This window comes from Stegodyphus dumicola, chromosome 1, assembly GCF_044657685.1.
Source record: "Stegodyphus dumicola isolate Sdum_Otavi_A_Nest chromosome 1, ASM4465768v1".
Taxonomy (NCBI): domain Eukaryota; kingdom Metazoa; phylum Arthropoda; class Arachnida; order Araneae; family Eresidae; genus Stegodyphus; species Stegodyphus dumicola.
Window position 1 is genome coordinate 284,905,139 of NC_140768.1, and position 17,406 is coordinate 284,922,544.

General features: G+C 32.8%; 1 protein-coding gene across 1 annotated transcript in view; it reads right to left on the bottom strand.

Moving 5' to 3' along the window:
- Window positions 1–17,406, bottom strand: part of LOC118183362 (glutathione synthetase-like) — a 53,628-nt gene that overhangs the window by 7,852 nt on the left and 28,370 nt on the right. Inside the window, exons 8-9 of the mRNA XM_035352870.2 lie at window positions 13,480–13,546; window positions 10,895–11,083 (exon numbers count right to left, since the gene is read on the bottom strand). Of these exons, the coding sequence (XP_035208761.1) occupies window positions 10,895–11,083; window positions 13,480–13,546 (256 nt within the window). The remainder of the gene's footprint in view (window positions 1–10,894; window positions 11,084–13,479; window positions 13,547–17,406) is intronic.

Below are 17,406 nucleotides of genomic sequence, written 5' to 3' on the forward strand. Positions count from 1 at the left end.
TTTGTTTCCTTTATTAAACAAAGTAAGTTGTTCAAGTTGCTTCGTTTTTTTGTGCTAAACGCGCATGTGTAAACATTAGATGTGCATGCATAACATTAGATGCGCATGCGTAACATTAGACGTGCATGCGTAAAGCATACCAAAATAAAAAGTTTGTGGCTTTGAGGTCTGGATTATAGACCATTCCGAATAATGGACGTCCGGATTTCAGACTTTGTACTGTAGAAAGGAAAAAAAAATCAAATTTATATTTACCGTATTTGCTGGCATATAAGACACACTTTTTTCTATGAAAATAGGTCTGAAAAATGGGGTGCATCTTACACATCGGTAGTCAGTTTTTGATTACATTCATTTCTGGAAACTTCCTCTATTCAGAGTTATGTGATTTCTTTTTTTTTTTCTTGTTTTCATGCAGAGTGTGGGAATACAGTTACATACAGTTCAGTAAATGTGATGTCATTGATGATCACAGCTGGGTTCGTTTAAACTTTCCAGTTTTTATGAACGACTTTTAAGTGTGTGAAATGTCAAGTGCTTATCATTTAGCTCTGGAGATGAGTGTCTGGATTTTGACGAAGAAGATTAAAAGGTGTTCTTTCGCAGATAGGTATAGATGGGTATTTGCAGAAAGGATTACTTTGTATTTGTATAACTTTATATTTAAAAAATGTATAAAAAAGAGGGTGCATCTTATATGCTGGCAAATATGATATTTTCCATCAGAAATTTAAAAGAAAGCAAATTTCTATTGGTTATATTTTGTAATTCAAATGCTCTGACAGCTAGATATTAAATTTTAGACTGAAATTTATTTCAGAAATTCCAGCATGTTGAATTATTCATTAAATAAATTACTGTTAACCTAAACTGGAAATTTCAGATTATTGAAGTGCCCCCAGCTGTCAACTATCAAACTAAGTCTACTTATAAGGTATTTCTACCACCTTCTTGGCGTGCCTTCGTGGTGTGGTGATCTGCACACTGGGCACATATTCCAGAGGTCTCTGGTTCAATTCCTGGTGAAGGCGTTGCATATTTTTCATCTTGCCTGCTTCCAAAAAAATACCTAATGTCTCTACACTGGTGCCCGAACTAAAAGGGTGTTGGATGATGATTCTCCTCACCTAGGATTTGGCAAATGGAACTCTGAAAAACCCCAGTCGCCCTTTAAAAGGGAGAGTATATAAGGTATTTTCCCAGCCTTCTTGGTGTGGTGCTTTGCACTTTGGGCATATATTCCAGAGGTTTGGGGTTTGATTCCCGGCGAAGGCATTGCATATTTTTCATCTTGTCTTCTTCCAAAAAGTACCTAATGTCTCTACATACTGACTGTACCAATGTGAGAAATTCTCCTACACTACCATAGCCACGAGGCCTGATTTACAAGCATACAGCATGCCAAACAGTACATCCATACAGAACGGCCCAGAGATGGCATGGATGCTTGCAAGTGTATGGTGTCTGTGTGGCAAGAGAGCATTCAAAATACAAGATAAGCCAAAAGTCCTCTTGAGAGGCTGATGTAGGGGAAGAGGAATGGGACTTCGGCTTAGCTATTCTTTCTCAAAAGTGGGGGAGGAAGCTTAATAGTTAGCTAAATACAGAAAAATGTCAATCACCAGTGATACTACAGAGGTGCTGGCCTAGCTTCTACCTTTACTTGTAGAAGCATACAGCTCCCAAAACAGTATAATGGTTCATGACACTGACTGCCACATCGGAAGGTCTGGGTTCCAGTTACGGAGAGGGTATAGTTGCTTCTACGCACATAGTGTCTGTGTGGCAAAAGGGCATTAAAAATATGTGGTGAGCCAAAATTCTCCCAAGAGTTTGGTGGTAAGAATAAAGAAGTGGGAGACCCTCAGACCATCACCCCGTCAGGCATTCTCCCAGGGAATTCAATCTGGGGTAGAAGTTTAGCAGTTATCAAGGCCCATCAATACTTAATATGCCTAGATGGATACACGAGTGTGAACCTTGCTTCAAACTGTACCTGTAAAATAGGGTAGGCTGAAAAAATACTTTTTTAAATTTTTCTGTCGCTATACCCTGGAAAAGTTGCATATTGCCTAGCTATGCAAAATTTAAAAAGAAAAAAATATATGAAATTATATTTTCTGTTTCCATGATGCACTCAGAATTTTGAAAAACAGTGAAATTTTGCTGTTTTTCTTCAATTTTTTATAATTATTACATCTTGGATAAGCTTACTACTATTGAAATCCAGTTGTTCCTAATGTGAACTTTGGAGTATGAAGAACAAGAAAAATGTTTAAAATATACCCTTTTAAATTATTTATTGTTTGTGCAAAATGCTCAAAAACACAATCTTCTGTAAAAACAGCAATATTTCATAATTTTACTTTTTTCAAATTTAGTAGTAAGCAAACGGTAAATATATTTATCATTTTTAATTTTGTTCTTCAAAACTGAGTACCTAAAATTACTTTTTTGGGAAAATGGCCACATAATACATCTTCATAAGAGGGTTGTCCTAATCAAGCTACCTCTTGTGTCAGCAGCGCACACATTTTTAGATGCTTCAGTCACAAGTTTGACACACCATTCTACAGCCTGGTGTGACAAGGGAAGCTTTGTAAAAATCCAGTTGCAGTGACATGCCAGTCTTTAATAGAATTTTTATTTCCTTAATAGTATAAAGCAGAGTATTGCAACTAAAACGCCAAATCGTGTTAACATGGTCTGTTGCTTCAAAGTTAAGATTTGGCATGATGAAGTTTCAAATGGTTGTTTCCTTGGAAAGTGATAGTTTTCAAAAATCAGAGCAGCCCCAGTTCTCTGATATGTCATCTTTCATCCACAGTCATCAGTCACAAGATCAAATTTTCAGAATGAGCCACAAGACTTCATTCACAAAATCAAATTTTCAGAATGAGCAAAGAAAGTTCTGTTGAATCACTGGGTTGATGATATGCAGTAAATATTAAGTTAGGTATCATGGTGTAGTGATAACTTCAAAAAAAACTTTCAGTAGTTCAGACAGATAGACAGTTATAATAATAAATTGCTTGAAAATTATATATTTCTTATTCATGGATGCTTGCAAGTGTATGGTGTCTGTGTGGCAAGAGAGCATTCAAAATACAAGATAAGCCAAAAGTCCTCTTGAGAGGCTGATGTAGGGGAAGAGGAATGGGACTTCGGCTTAAGCTATTCTTTCTCAAAAGTGAGGGAGGAAGCTTAATAGTTAGCTATAGCATCATAATTTTAATGAAAAATTTAGAAATTGTGTATATATGTAAATGCAATACATTATTTCCCATAAAAGATTCACTGATGATTACAAATGCCGTTAATTTGCAAGAAGACTGCATTAAAGCTTATGTTTCATTGATTAGAATGGAATACTTTTGCTATTAATATTAATTATGATTAATAACTTAGTATTATAATAGCAGTTGAAATATCAGTTATCAACTTCAATGCACATAAGCATTAACTCATCTCAGCATCTAAGAGCTCATGTCATTTTGAAAGCTTAATACTCCAAAAATATTTCCCAGAAACTGTCCATGTTTATAGCCATTCAACTGTAAAAGATATACACATCATAAAATGTTATTCATCATGATAGCCCAACTACTGATTGGAAAAACTTACTGAAGCACGTGAATTATGAAATTAATTTCACACAATAATTGACTGCTGTGGCTGTTCAATAAGCTCTCTTTAGAAAAAGCAAAATCCGTTTATAAAAGTCACATCTCTAAACTAATTTAAAGCTGTATAGAACAGTTTAAAACTGTATAGTTAGGAATGCATTTTATGTGCCTGCAGCTACATCTATATAATACATTTATCAATTCTTACCTCATATGCAATAGATCTTGCACTTTTTGACAGATGTTAAACAGCATATTCCAAAACTGTAGTCAACATCTGCATATCATATATTTATGCCAGAGCAGGCCCAGTAATTATTATGATTATTACTTTAGTAAACCCTTATCCAGGAACTGATCAATTCATCAGAACACTGATTGATTTGTAGCCAGTCTGGGTAGAATAACTACCTGTGTGGGGATCATTTTGTTCAGATTAAAGATAATTTCATGCCCATTGAAGGGTATGTTCTTTAAAGATACAAACAAAGCATGCTATTTATCCATTTATTTAAAAAATGGATTCAACCCTGCTGAAAATGAAAACCCATTAAGCCCACTTAACTGGCCACTACCACTTAATAACGACTTGTTCTGTAGACACTGATTGTGGTGAACTTCTCCATAAATGAGGTATTTATCCAAAAGTTCTATCATTTCAACTCAGTAAAAACAGATCATTCCAAATTCTAGATAAGCAAATAAAGAAAGGTTGCTTACCTTTATGATCCGCTTTCTTCGATTCTGGTTCTCCGCTTTTGTAGACTCCGATTTGGTTTCAAACTCATCTAAAATTGGCACTATTTTGTATGAATCACTTTATTTGACATTTCACACAAAAGAGGAACAATATCTAAATCATTACAACATCAAAAGACACTTCTAACTCCTTAGCAACATTCTTATTCACATCTAAAAGCGCCATTAGTCTACTGCATCACTGTTCTAAAATCATACACTTATCGTTGCCAGTTCTCAAAAAACAAACTTTCTTTTTCAATTCTCGTCGGTCTGGAGGCTCAATCCGTTCCCCAAGAGCGGAGCGTGCGTCGTTCGCGACACACTCCCCCCGATGAGTTTCACCAAGTTGAAATTCAGCCACAGTCTGGTTGAAAGTTCATGAGGTTTAATCGTTCAGGGGTTCGATCACTCGTCCACATCTAGTTGTTTTGAGGGGATTCTGATTGAGTTCATCTGACTGATCTTTGTCAGTGGCACGAAAATCTGTAGATCCAATAGAAGTTGTAGGCTTTTCACACATTTTTTTATCAGAATGCTTTTTTCTCAAACAGTCTCCTATATTATCCGTTTGTAAATGGACTTCCAACGGATAAATTCGTTGTATGGGTCGAAGGATTTTGCCATTTTTGGTGCGTAATTTGACTAAACGAACTACACCATCATTTCCTGGGATGAGTGTTATAATTTTTCCTAGAGGCCACTTAATTCTTTTCTCAGGCGTTTCTATTAACACAATGTCTCCAACCGATAGTTTAACATATTTCTCTGTTTTTAAAATATGGTTTTTCAGTTGTCCTAAGTATTCAGTTCTGAACCGTTTTCTTGGATCTTCTCTAACCTTCATCTGATATGCATACCTTTTTTGTAAGTATTTGGCATCAATAATATCTAGATCTGGAACGCCACTTTCTTTTAGATCACGAAAAAACATTGCAGTTGTCAAGGGTTCCAGTTCCAAGTCCTCAGAAATATAAGTTAATGGTCTGCAATTTAAGATATTTTCGCAATCACGCAGGATTGTAGAGAGTTCTTTATATTTCAGTGAGGCATTACCTAAAACTTTTCTGAGAATGTTTTCATCAGGCCAATCATTCTTTCCCAAAATACACCCCACCAGGGAGAAGTTGGTGGGATAAATTTCCACTTAATGCAGTTGACAACATGATTCTTAATAATTTTATCCCAGTCAATCATTTTTAAGAGTGAATTTGTACCAATAAAATTACTATCGTTATCAGTGTAGACAATTTCAGGTCTTCCTCTGCGTGCTATAAAACGTCGGAAAGCCAATAAAAAGTTACCTGTTGACAAAGACGTTAAAAGTTCAAGATGAATTGCCCTGTATACAGCACATGTAAATAAAACGATCCACGTTTTCGATCCATTTTTTAAAAACAAAGGGCCAGCTAAGTCGATACCTGTCACTTCAAAAATAGAAGAATCTTTAACACGATCTTTTGGCAAAGGTGCGGATTGTACCGTGGAGGGCCTCGAATCAAATCTTCTACATTTAGTGCAGTTTTTCAACACTTTACGAATAGTTTTACGACTTATTTTCGAAGTCTTGTCTCATTAATATTCTTGACTTTACTCTTAAAAGACCAGATGAATCAACAAATGGTTTTAAATGTCGTAAGAGTTTATCCTTTTCTGTTTTAAAGGAGACCCTTTGCACAATTTTCCAAACAAGGACTTCAGCTGCATTCAATTCTTCGATTTCTAAGTTCTTTGACGTTGTTCTGTTTTTATCTCTGCAGTTGCCAATATACCTTTTTATCCAGGCTGTAACTCTAATTATTTTCTCAAAAGAAGAAATTCGTAAGAAATGCGAAAATTCTTCATCTACATTTGTTAACGAGGATACAACTGTTTTTCTTCTTTCTCGATCAATCATATCTTTGTCAGGAGAAATATCACAAGTAGGCCAACAGTCTGGATTCCACGTCAACCATGCTGGACCTTCATGCCATCTTTTGGCTTTAATAGTTTCAACAGAACATCCTCTTGACGGAATATCCGCAGGATTCAAGTTGCCAGGAACATAATTCCATGTATCAGGATTAGTAAGAGCTTGTATTTCTTTCACTCTATTCATAACAAATACACCCCAATTTTCTTCATTCTTAATCCAGTACCATGTGTTCCTTGAATCTGTCCAATAAAACGTAGGTATATTTTCTTCCTTCAAATCTTGTTTTATAGATTTCATTAATCTTGCACCAACAACACAAGCTAATAATTCTAGTCTACAAATTGATGTGGGTTTTAGAGGAGCAACTCTAGATCGTGCTTGAACTAAATGACAAGAAACTTTATTTTCATTTTCATTTCTTAAATAAACGCAGGTTGCATATGCCATTCGGGATGCATCACAAAATATATGAAAGATTAATTTCAATTCAGAATCAATATTAAGCATCATCTGTCGAGGAATTTTTATTTCTGTTAAACGATTTGCATCATTTTTCCATTTCATGTATTTCCTTTGAATTTCTTCAGGAAGAGCTTCATCCCAAGTTACTTTTAATTCCCAGCAGTTTTGTAACACAATTTTAGGAATTAAAATTATAGGTGAATCCAATAGGGTCATAAATTTTATGAATTTCAGACAAAATTGTTCTTTTAGTAACAGGTTTATTTTTCGATTCATTTAATCCCTTAATATCACAACTTAATGTGTCATCATGCAAATTCCAAAGAAGTTCCAAAATGTTGACCGTTTTAGCTTCACAAGGATCATCGAAAAACTCATTCTCATTTAATTTATCAAGCTTCGACTGTTCTAAAATGGGTTCAACAACAAATGCATCCCTTTCATTTCGAGGATAGTTATATGCCCACTCTTGTAATTCAAATTTAGCACTTGCAATAATTTCAGTGGCATCATTTTTTAACTTCTTTAATTCTGATTCATTATTAACACTTGTAACTAAATTATCAACGTACCAGGATTCTACTAATTTATTAGCACTCGCACGATAATTTTCCGGTACTTCATTCATTAATTTCGTTAGTGTTGCATTTAAGAGAAATGGACTGCTGGTTATTCCAAAGACCACTCTTCTATGCCTGTATATTTTCAAATGCTCAGAATTTACCTGTTCCCACCATAAAAATCTTAAATAATCTTTGTCTTTAGGATTAAGTGCTATCTACAGAAAAGCCTTCTTAATATCAGTGCTCACGCCAATTTTTCCCAGTCGAAATCTATTTATTATAGCTGGAACAGTATCTATCAAATTTGGACCTTTTTCCAAACAGTCATTTATGGAAGGTGATCCTTTAGCTCTTACGGATCTATCGAAAACCGGTCTTATTTTTGTCGTGGTGGAATTCATTCGAATAACAGCACAATGGGGTAAATAATGAGAGGGGTTATTAACTTCTTCCTCAGGAACAATCTCTATTATTTTATCATCTTCCCAAGATTTAAAAATTGCGTCATAATCTTCTAAAAAATCCCCCATCCCTTAAATTCTTCACTGTGCTCTTTAATCTCTTTTCTGCTTTTTCTCAATAGTTTGGAAGTAGAGAATGGTTTTCAATCCAAGGTAAACAAACTTGAAACCTTCCTTCTTCATCTCTTTTCACATTGGAAAGAAAATGTGTCATTGTTTGTTTTTATAATTCCCTTTTAGTTTGACTTTCTGAAGGATCTAATATCCCAAGAGTATCAAGTTTCCATAAATCAGAAATTTTACTATCTGATACTAACATAGAAAATGCATAAGAACAATCATATTTATTTTCCATTTCTACGGGAAGTTTCCCCATGATACTCCAGCCTAAATAAGTTTCAATGCAAACTAATCCACATTCTAACTTCTTTATTTTCCCTGTAAGCAATTTTCCCGCTATGTCTGCGCCTATGAGGATATGAATTTCAGAAGGAGAATGCTCGAAAAACAATTTTTTATGCCTACCTTCAACATCATTCAAAAATATGTTATGGGTTTTTAACTCATTTAAACAAGGCTTCATGTTCAATTGTGGAATATCAGAACAAATTTTCGCTTGATCAAAAGCTTTGAAGTTACACTGATAATCGTTTTTAATACTACTTAAACGTACAACGAACTGTTTATGAGTTTCAACCACTTCAGCTCCTCCGAACAGACAATGAATCACACTGCTTTCGTTAATACATTCGTACTGCATAGCATTAGCTAAGAATTTAGATACATAGCTTCGTTGACTCTCAGAATCAATTAAACAGCGGAAGTATTTTTCTGGACCATTGCCATGCACTCTTACTACTAAAGTTTGTAATAAAACTTTCTCTAAACATGATTTGTTCATCAAATTGAGATCCTTCTTATTTGATTTTTTCTCATCTAAACTATTTCTGTCACAGATTAAACTGTTGTGTTTCCAACCACACGAATCACACTTTATCTTCGAAAAGCAATTTTTTGCCAGATGGTTACCCCTTTTAAGGCATAAATAACACATTCCGAGTTTCCGAAGTGACGCCTTTCTGTCTGCTACAGACTTCGGGCAAGCATCGGAAGTACGTTTTTCTTTTTCTGAATCCTTGCAAAATATGCAGCTGTTAATTGAAACCTTTAACACAGCAGCCGTTGGAATAGAGATTTTATTTATTCTTTTTTCTTTAGGAAAGTGGCTCAAATTATGGTTGTTTATTTTATCTTGAATTTGTAGCATAGATTCGCGGCATTCAATTTCCGTTTTTAAGAACTCTAATAATTCGTTTACATCGAAATTATCTTTAGATTTCCTTTTTCTTTGGAAATCAAGATTCAGTTCATTCGGAATTAATTTTAATAAAACTGGTGTCAATAACGTGCCATACGTGCCAGAAGTTACATTAAGTGATTTCAAACTTCTTATCTGTATTTCGATATCATCATACAACTTACGTAATGCAAATATGTTGTTAGCATTCCTAACAGGTTCTAAATTTAACAGTTTTCCAATATGTGCATTTATAATTAAATCTGTTCGACCAAAGCGTGTTTTAAGTAACTTGATTTTCACTTGATAATGCAAAACCACTAACAGCATTACAAGCAACACTTGATAAAAATGAAATCAAATAATTAAATTTGTCTGTATCTGTTAAATCACTATTCTGATGCATTGCATTATCAAACTGGTTCCAAAATGATAACCAATTAACAGGATCGCCATTAAATTTATTGATCGATAATTTGAGCAATTTAATTTTTGAATGAGATACATAAATATTTGAAATATCATTCACAATATTACCAATTGTATTCGAAACAGGAATTTCAGGTTTCCTATTCTCTTTTAACATAAATGTTAGTTTTGATTTCATGGAAATTATTTTCTCGGAATAAACTTCACAAGTTTCAAATTCCGATTCATATTCAGTAGCCTCAATTAATTCTTGTATTTGTTTATCTAATTCTTTTAGGCTGTTATATTTTGAATCTAATAAATCAATATTTTCATTAAGAATACACAAATCATGTTCTGTTTCTTGGAAGTAATCTTTACAATTATTTATCAACTTTGTAGTCATACTCCTAACTACAGTTCGTCTTTTCTTTAATTCTTCTATTTTAGTAAACATGTTTAAATAATTCAGATAGAAATTATTTCAAATTACAAATCAGTACTTTCAAATCATAAATAAACTTCTCAAACGAAAAGTAGCTATTTTTCAAACATTCCTAAATCTTTTACTTCAATATAGTCTACATCGGCGGTCCCTGTTCGGGCGCCAAATATTTGTATCACTTCAATTCAGTAAAAAACAGATCATTCCGAATTCTAGATAAGCAAATAAAGAAAGGTTGCTTACCTTTATGATTATATTTAGACTCAAGATTTGGTTTCAAACTCATTTAAAATTGGCACTATTTTGTATGAATCACTTTATTTGACATTTCACACAAAAGAGGAACAATATCTAAATCATTACAACATCAAAAGACACTTCTAACTCCTTAGCAACATTCTTATTTATATCTAAAAGTGTCATTAGTCTACTGCGTCACTGTTCTAAAAGCATACACTTATCGTTGCCAGTTCTCAAAAAACAAACTTTCTTTTTCAATTCTCGTCGGTCTAGAGGCTCAATCCGTTCCCCAAGAGCGGAGCGTGCGTCGTTCGCGACAAGTTCAACACTACATGTATTCTTTCCTACTGCAGATTTGTTACTGAGCTGCTTAACAATTCTATCAAAAGCTTTAAAAGTGGACACCAGAAAAGAAAATTCTATGCAGATTTTCACAGTAAATCACTTTAGAATCAAAATTAGCCTAAAAAAATATGATTATTATTAATTATTCCACTGTCACTTTTAAATTATTTTGTGTAAAAATTTTAGAAACTTTAAGATGGTGTAATCCTCTGATCTTTCTCAGAAATTGGGTAAAATTACTTGTTGGAAAAAAAAAAAAAAAAAAAAAAAAAAAAAAAAAAAAAAACATTGCAGCACATTTAGTTGTAATAATTCCATAAACTGCATTTTGGAAAATTATACACAGTTTTTGAAACCCAATATCATCTCTTACTTATCAAACAAAACTGATTACCACATCTAAAGAATACTGCTGTGCAAAGACTTCTCTTATTTTCACTGCAACATCATGACTAACAAATTTTTCAAGAATTCCATCCTGAGTTAAATAGAGTTGCACTCTTTTAGTTCCAGCCAGATGCAAACCAGCAGAGGGACATTTAATTGCATTTGAACGTTCAATCAAGAGTCTAGTTCCCCAATCCTGCAAAAAGATGTAAACTTTATAAAAACAACCTTATGAAACCATGCAAACTTTAATTACCCAACACTATAAATTTAACCTTATAAAGACATACAAAATTTAATTAACCAGCCATTTTTATGAAGTTTCTTTTAAAATACAAAATTTTAAAGAAAATCTGCAAGGATAATTTTACAATAAATTCTAAATAATTAGTAATTTGGAATGTAATTTTCAAACATTTATTTAGAAAAATAGTCTTTCAGGGAAGCAGCTTATTAAATGACTTTTTAACAAGAAATAAAATAATTCTAAATTATAAATAATTGTATTATTTAGAAGATCTCACATAAGAATAATTTTTAAACTTAATAATTCCCAGATATATGTTTTTAACTCAAGCATATACTAACATGAACAATCACCAATGTTAATCTTATTTTTAATAGATTTTAAATGAACTGTAAATATCTGTTGAATAGCTCTTGTTGAAAAAAGATTTTTCATACATTGTGTTGCTACTTCTGTACATATTTTAGTTTACAAACACAAGACAATATAAATTATCAAAAGAACTCACAGTTTTGCCTAGAAATCTACCCACTAGATTGTTTTTAATTTTGGAAGTTTTTCTCCAAAATAAATCAGCTTCTAACCTGTAAAACAAATATGACTGACTATTATTAAAAGATTTTAATCATTTATAATTATCTCCTATTTGTTTATAATAAGACTTCCAGTTGCATAAAATTTAAATTGAACCTTTGGCCAATTTTTTTAAGGGTATTAAGTATTGGTATCATATTAGTAAGTATTGGCCTATATTAGCTGATATCTCAAATCTGATTTGGAGTTTATGTTGAGAATAATAAATTATATGCATTATGCTGCATACAAAGCAGGAAGTAGAAACCACAGTCTTCTGTCTTTGAAGACCATGGTCTCCAAAATGTCAAAATTTCAGTTGACTGAGTTTAATAAATCTGAAAAGTTAACATCAAAACTTCAATTGACTAACCATTAATGTCTTGCAAATTGATGTAAATTTTTTGCTATTGTGACCGCCATCATTCTTCACCATATAAATTCTATCAAAATGTGTAACTATCAGGTTAAATGTTCCTCCATTTAGACCTAACACAGCCATTAGTACAGCTTTATTCCATAGGAGATCCTGATGCGCCCATACTTAATAATCTAATTAACTACTAACATAGTCAAATGAATTCACAAAGGTTTAGATCCCCCTAATCAACTTTTCAATAACTGTATCCTCAAATGCCCATCTACAATCTCAGCAGCATAGCAAAAAGAGAGTAATCTTCTTGATAAAAGTGAAGATCATTCACATAGGCATCCATATCTGTTCTGCACCGCATTGCAATTTTAAAAGTTTGCAGAATATGTCAGCTGCTATTTTTTCTTTCGATATGCAATAAATGTAATATATTCAGAAAAATCTAGGTTACAAAATTACCTATTTATGCATTTTACCTAAAATGAATCTATATGGCAAAATTTTGATATAGATTCTTTATTTTGATTTTAAAGAAATCACATTTTCATAAGAATTTCTTTTGTTCCAGAACAGAAGAAGACAATTCTCCTCAACTACTCTTAAGCACTAGTTATGCACAAACCTTATGACAGTAATGCATGTTTTCCTACTAGAAATTTACAAAAACAACAATCTTTAAAGTTAAATGCATCTAGCGAGGGACTAAATGTTCTGAACTTTCAGATAAATAAGATATAATGTTACTATAAGGTGACTTTATGGGGGAAAATTTTTTTAATCTGAGATCTGATTACAAATACAAATTCTGCATGCATAAAATAAAATAAATTATAATAAAGTTTCAGCATCTATATAAAAGTACATCTATCAAATCAAATGATATAAAAATTTAGTATATGTCTGACAATAAACAATAAATATTTGAAGAATTCATATTCATTCATCCATTGAATGTTTTAATATTCAATTTTGAATATATATACAAAAAGAACTATCTTGAATTTACAAAACATATACATGTACGACTTAATTAGCATTAACAATTAAACTAACAACTTATTAGAGCAAAAGCTGGCATATTTAAAAACAAAATATTAGAAAAACCGAATATGAATCTTACCACAAAAACCTGTGGTTTAAATTAAAAAGAATAATTAAAACAATTTAGTAACTAATAAATTTAGGTGATCAATGATTAATGCAAGTTTGTAAGTTCAACTGGTGTCAACTTTGTTAATATGCTCTTCCTTATCATATCTTGAGATTTTGAAAGTCATTATCAAAAAGCATTATGAGGTAATTTATTATTCTTTCATTAACTTCATGTAAAAGTAAAAAAATAATATTTTAAATCATGACTTCCAAAATAATTTTAAGTAAAAACTTGAAGCAAACAGACCTCAGGTTCATAATGTTCGGGGGCATATCCAACACGATAATATACAACAGCAACTTCTTTACCTTTCCTGTTAAACAAAAAAAGAAACAGTTAGGAATATGGGGGAAAAAAATAAATAATAAGAGTTTAAGGATAGGCATGGTTTTCTTCAAACTTTGCATTTTCTTAATAAATTATGAAATATAAGCTAATGCTTCAAGTATTCACTTTGATGAGCAACATGTTTTGCTTCAAACCTAGCCTTATTCCCAAGATGTTTTGAAGTAAATAGATCATTTCTTTCAAAATTTCTACCTTTATCAGAAATACAGTAATTTTTTCTTCTTCTATGTGATATCTTTAAATTATCAATCTTCACTTCTATCATCCAAATATTATTAGAAGTGTCTTTATTCATGACATTATAATTAAAATTTCTATTTTTGTTCCATTCTGTCTATCTGTTATAATAAAAGCAAAGGTATATGAATGAAACATAACAGCCATGAAAGAATCCAAGTACTAATGATTGTTAAAATCTGCATTCAAAAAATTAAATCAAATACTTTGAGATAATGATTGAAATACATAACAATAGCATGGACGAATGTAAATATATGTCCCATTGTGCAAAAAGTATATTACCATTCTTTATGATGTATCTGTCATTACAAATTTGGGTTCCCAACACATACGAACTGGCTGCAGTAAGAGGTATTTCCTCTGTTCTTTCCGCATGCCTTTGTGATGTAACTGAAAGCACATCCAGCACATATTTGGAAGACCTAGCATCCAGAATCCCAGTGAGGGCAATGCTGATTTCTTCAATTTCCTGACATCAAAATATTCTAAGACTCTACAAGTGGCACCCGAACTAAAAGGTGGTGGATGATAATTTGTCAGCATGAGGATTTGGCATCTGGGTACCCTAATACACAGTGGCCCTTTAAAAGAGGGAGTATATAAGATATTTTTTCCCTCCTTTCTGCATGCCTTCATAGCATATCTGGAAGCATGCTCAGTATGTATTCAGAAAATCGGGAGTTTGAATCCTGGCAAAGGTTTCAAGGAAATCTATTTTCCCAGCTAAAGAAAATTTTCAATAAATAAATAAAAGACTGTGTTTTTAAACATAAATTTTCATCTTTTTTTTTTTTTTTTTCCTCTATTTGAACTGTATGATCGCACATGTTCAGTAAATTATGATTAATTACGTTCTGCGACTCTTTATCCTAACCCTTTCCCCAGAGCTGTGGTAAAGAGTTGCAAAGTCTCCATAAATTCAAATCTTAACAGAAGACAAAATAACTTGTAGAAATTGAATATGTACAGAATCTCAACAAAAGAAAGCATGATATACAAACAGAAAAGAAAAACCAATGCAAAAATGTTCTAGTAGAAAGGGAAAATGACATGAAAGAATATTCTTTTTAACTGTATGAAGATAAAAAATTAGATCAACAGTAAAAAAAAGACCTCCGACAAAAAATTTGAAGTAATTCAACTCTTACGTAAGAGTAGACTGCAAAGAACATACATGAGGTATGAAAAATAAATAGAAATAAGTTATTCTTATTCAACAGAGTGACAATATGTGGGAAAAAGGAGAATGGCAAATACAAAAGGACTGCCAATAAACTGTAATGCTGGAATTAAATTTATTATCTGCTATTAAAATAATGAAGAAAGAAAAAGAGTAAAAGATTCAAATTCTTGCAAAAACACTGCACAAATCATCTAAAAATCAAGATTAGAAAAAAGCAAAAGGTGTTGCATTTCTCTTAAAATGTTTTCCTTTGAAGTTACCATGAAACACAAATTTAATTTTATCAGCTTTTATCAGGTTTGAATACATTTTTAAGATTTATTAAAACTATATATTGAAAAACTAAAGTTTCGGTGAATTAAGAAATTGGTATCTTAACAGAAGATTCACAGCCCTGTTGGCATGGTGATAGGTCAATAACCTGGATGAGCAAGCATGGATATTTCTCAGTACACAGCGTCTTTGCAGCATGGCAGCATTTAAAATACTGTTCAGTCAAACACCCTCTTAGGAGGTTAACAGTAAAAGATCTTTAAATCCTTTTCCCCAGGGTTCTTTCCATAACAACTGGGATGAAGTTAAGCCAAATTATCACTTAGATCACTCCAAACTTTCCACCCTTAGGGCCATACTGATTAATCGAGTAATTTCCAAGGGTCAAAACCTTTTTAATTTTCTGAACATCTGGTAGTCAAAAGCAGAAATAGGTAATACCCTCAATACACTAACTGCTAACAAATGGTGTTAGTAATCCTTTCAAAAGTGCACTATAACAATTAAACATTCTCATTACCAAACAGTGAATGGCTGTTTAAGTTAGCATTCTATACAGATTTGACAAAACATATGAATGAACTGAATTTGAAATTGCAAGGAGAAAACCAGATTCTTCCTGATTTACACACTAATATCAAATTGTTCCAACAGAAAATAATACTGTTTCAATCACAATTACATAAAAAGAATGTTTCACACATCTTAAAAAATGTGAAACATTCAGCCACACAACTGAGAGTGAATTTCCCATCGATTTTGCAATTGAACAGCATTGCTGTGTTTGCTAAATCCTTTGAATTATAGCTTCCTTAATGTGCGGTTGGACCTGGAAATGAAAGTAGATAAAAAGAAAGTATAAGTCCAGAGCAAATAAGAGCTATAGCTTTGGAAACAATTGAGCAACATTTTCCGGCTAAGGAATGGATGCATCTATACACGAATGGCTCTCTGACCAATAGGATACAGGGGGCTGGAACTGGAGTTTTTAATAAGCTTTTCAGTTTCTATATACCTGTAGGGGCTTACTCCACACACTTTGATGGAGAACTGAAAGCCATTCATGTGGCTCTTCAACAATTATCATCGAGACAGAGCTAGTTCAGGAGGGCTGTTGTACTGTCTAATTCGACATCAACAATACAGGCCATCTCCTCTTACCAAGAGTACAAGAATATATGCATTCAACAGTGTCAGGAGGTCATAAAAGAACTTTCCCACAAGATATCTTTTAAATGGGTACCTTCACACTGCAGTATTTATGGAAATGAGATGGCTGATGCACTTTCAAAAAAGGGGGCTACGGTTCTCCAAAAGCCAAAAATGAGAGCAAGCCTCCATTCTATTAAGCTTCTGACATCACTAGCATATCAAAAGACTTTTAGAAATTTTCCACTCGGGCACTGTGATGGCAAGCCTTGAAGTATTCTCTCAACAAACCCAGCTTTTGTTCCTAATCACCCACGAACAGTTGCGGTTGCATCTTTTAGACTATTGATGGGGCATGACTGTCTACAGAATCTTTTATTTTGCATTATACTAGCTGATTTGCCATTGTGCGTTTCATGTAATAGTGGACAGCCAATGACGGCGGAACATTTGGACGAGTGTGAATCACTGACAAGCACAGTATCAACCGAAGCTTTGATATAAAGACAAAATCTTTTCTTCATTTTCTGGTATTGTTTTTATAACTGATTTGTTTAGAGTTACATTTTTTGCAGGTGATGAATCACAGGTACCATTTTTCAGTTTATCTAAAATTTTAAATTCCTTACTTTGTTTTGGGGGGGGGGGGCTTTATCCTTTTTATTTTTTCACTAGATGTCACCATAAATTTTTTTAATTAAAACAAATACAAATGCAAAGGAAGAAGATGATAAATATGTGATTACAGCTCTGCCAATGGGAGTGATATGATCACAACTTAGCATGAGTCACTCAGCTAGCTACTTAAGCCAAATTTGTACAAATAACAAATTTTGCTTTTTTGAACACAAGCAATGTAGCATCATAAAATTAGGATTACAGGAAAAGCTGAAATTGCCCAAGCTGCCAAGCATTATCTATTAACTCAAGGGGGGGAGGGACTGAAAACATACCATTTTTTAAATTGAAATGCACACAAC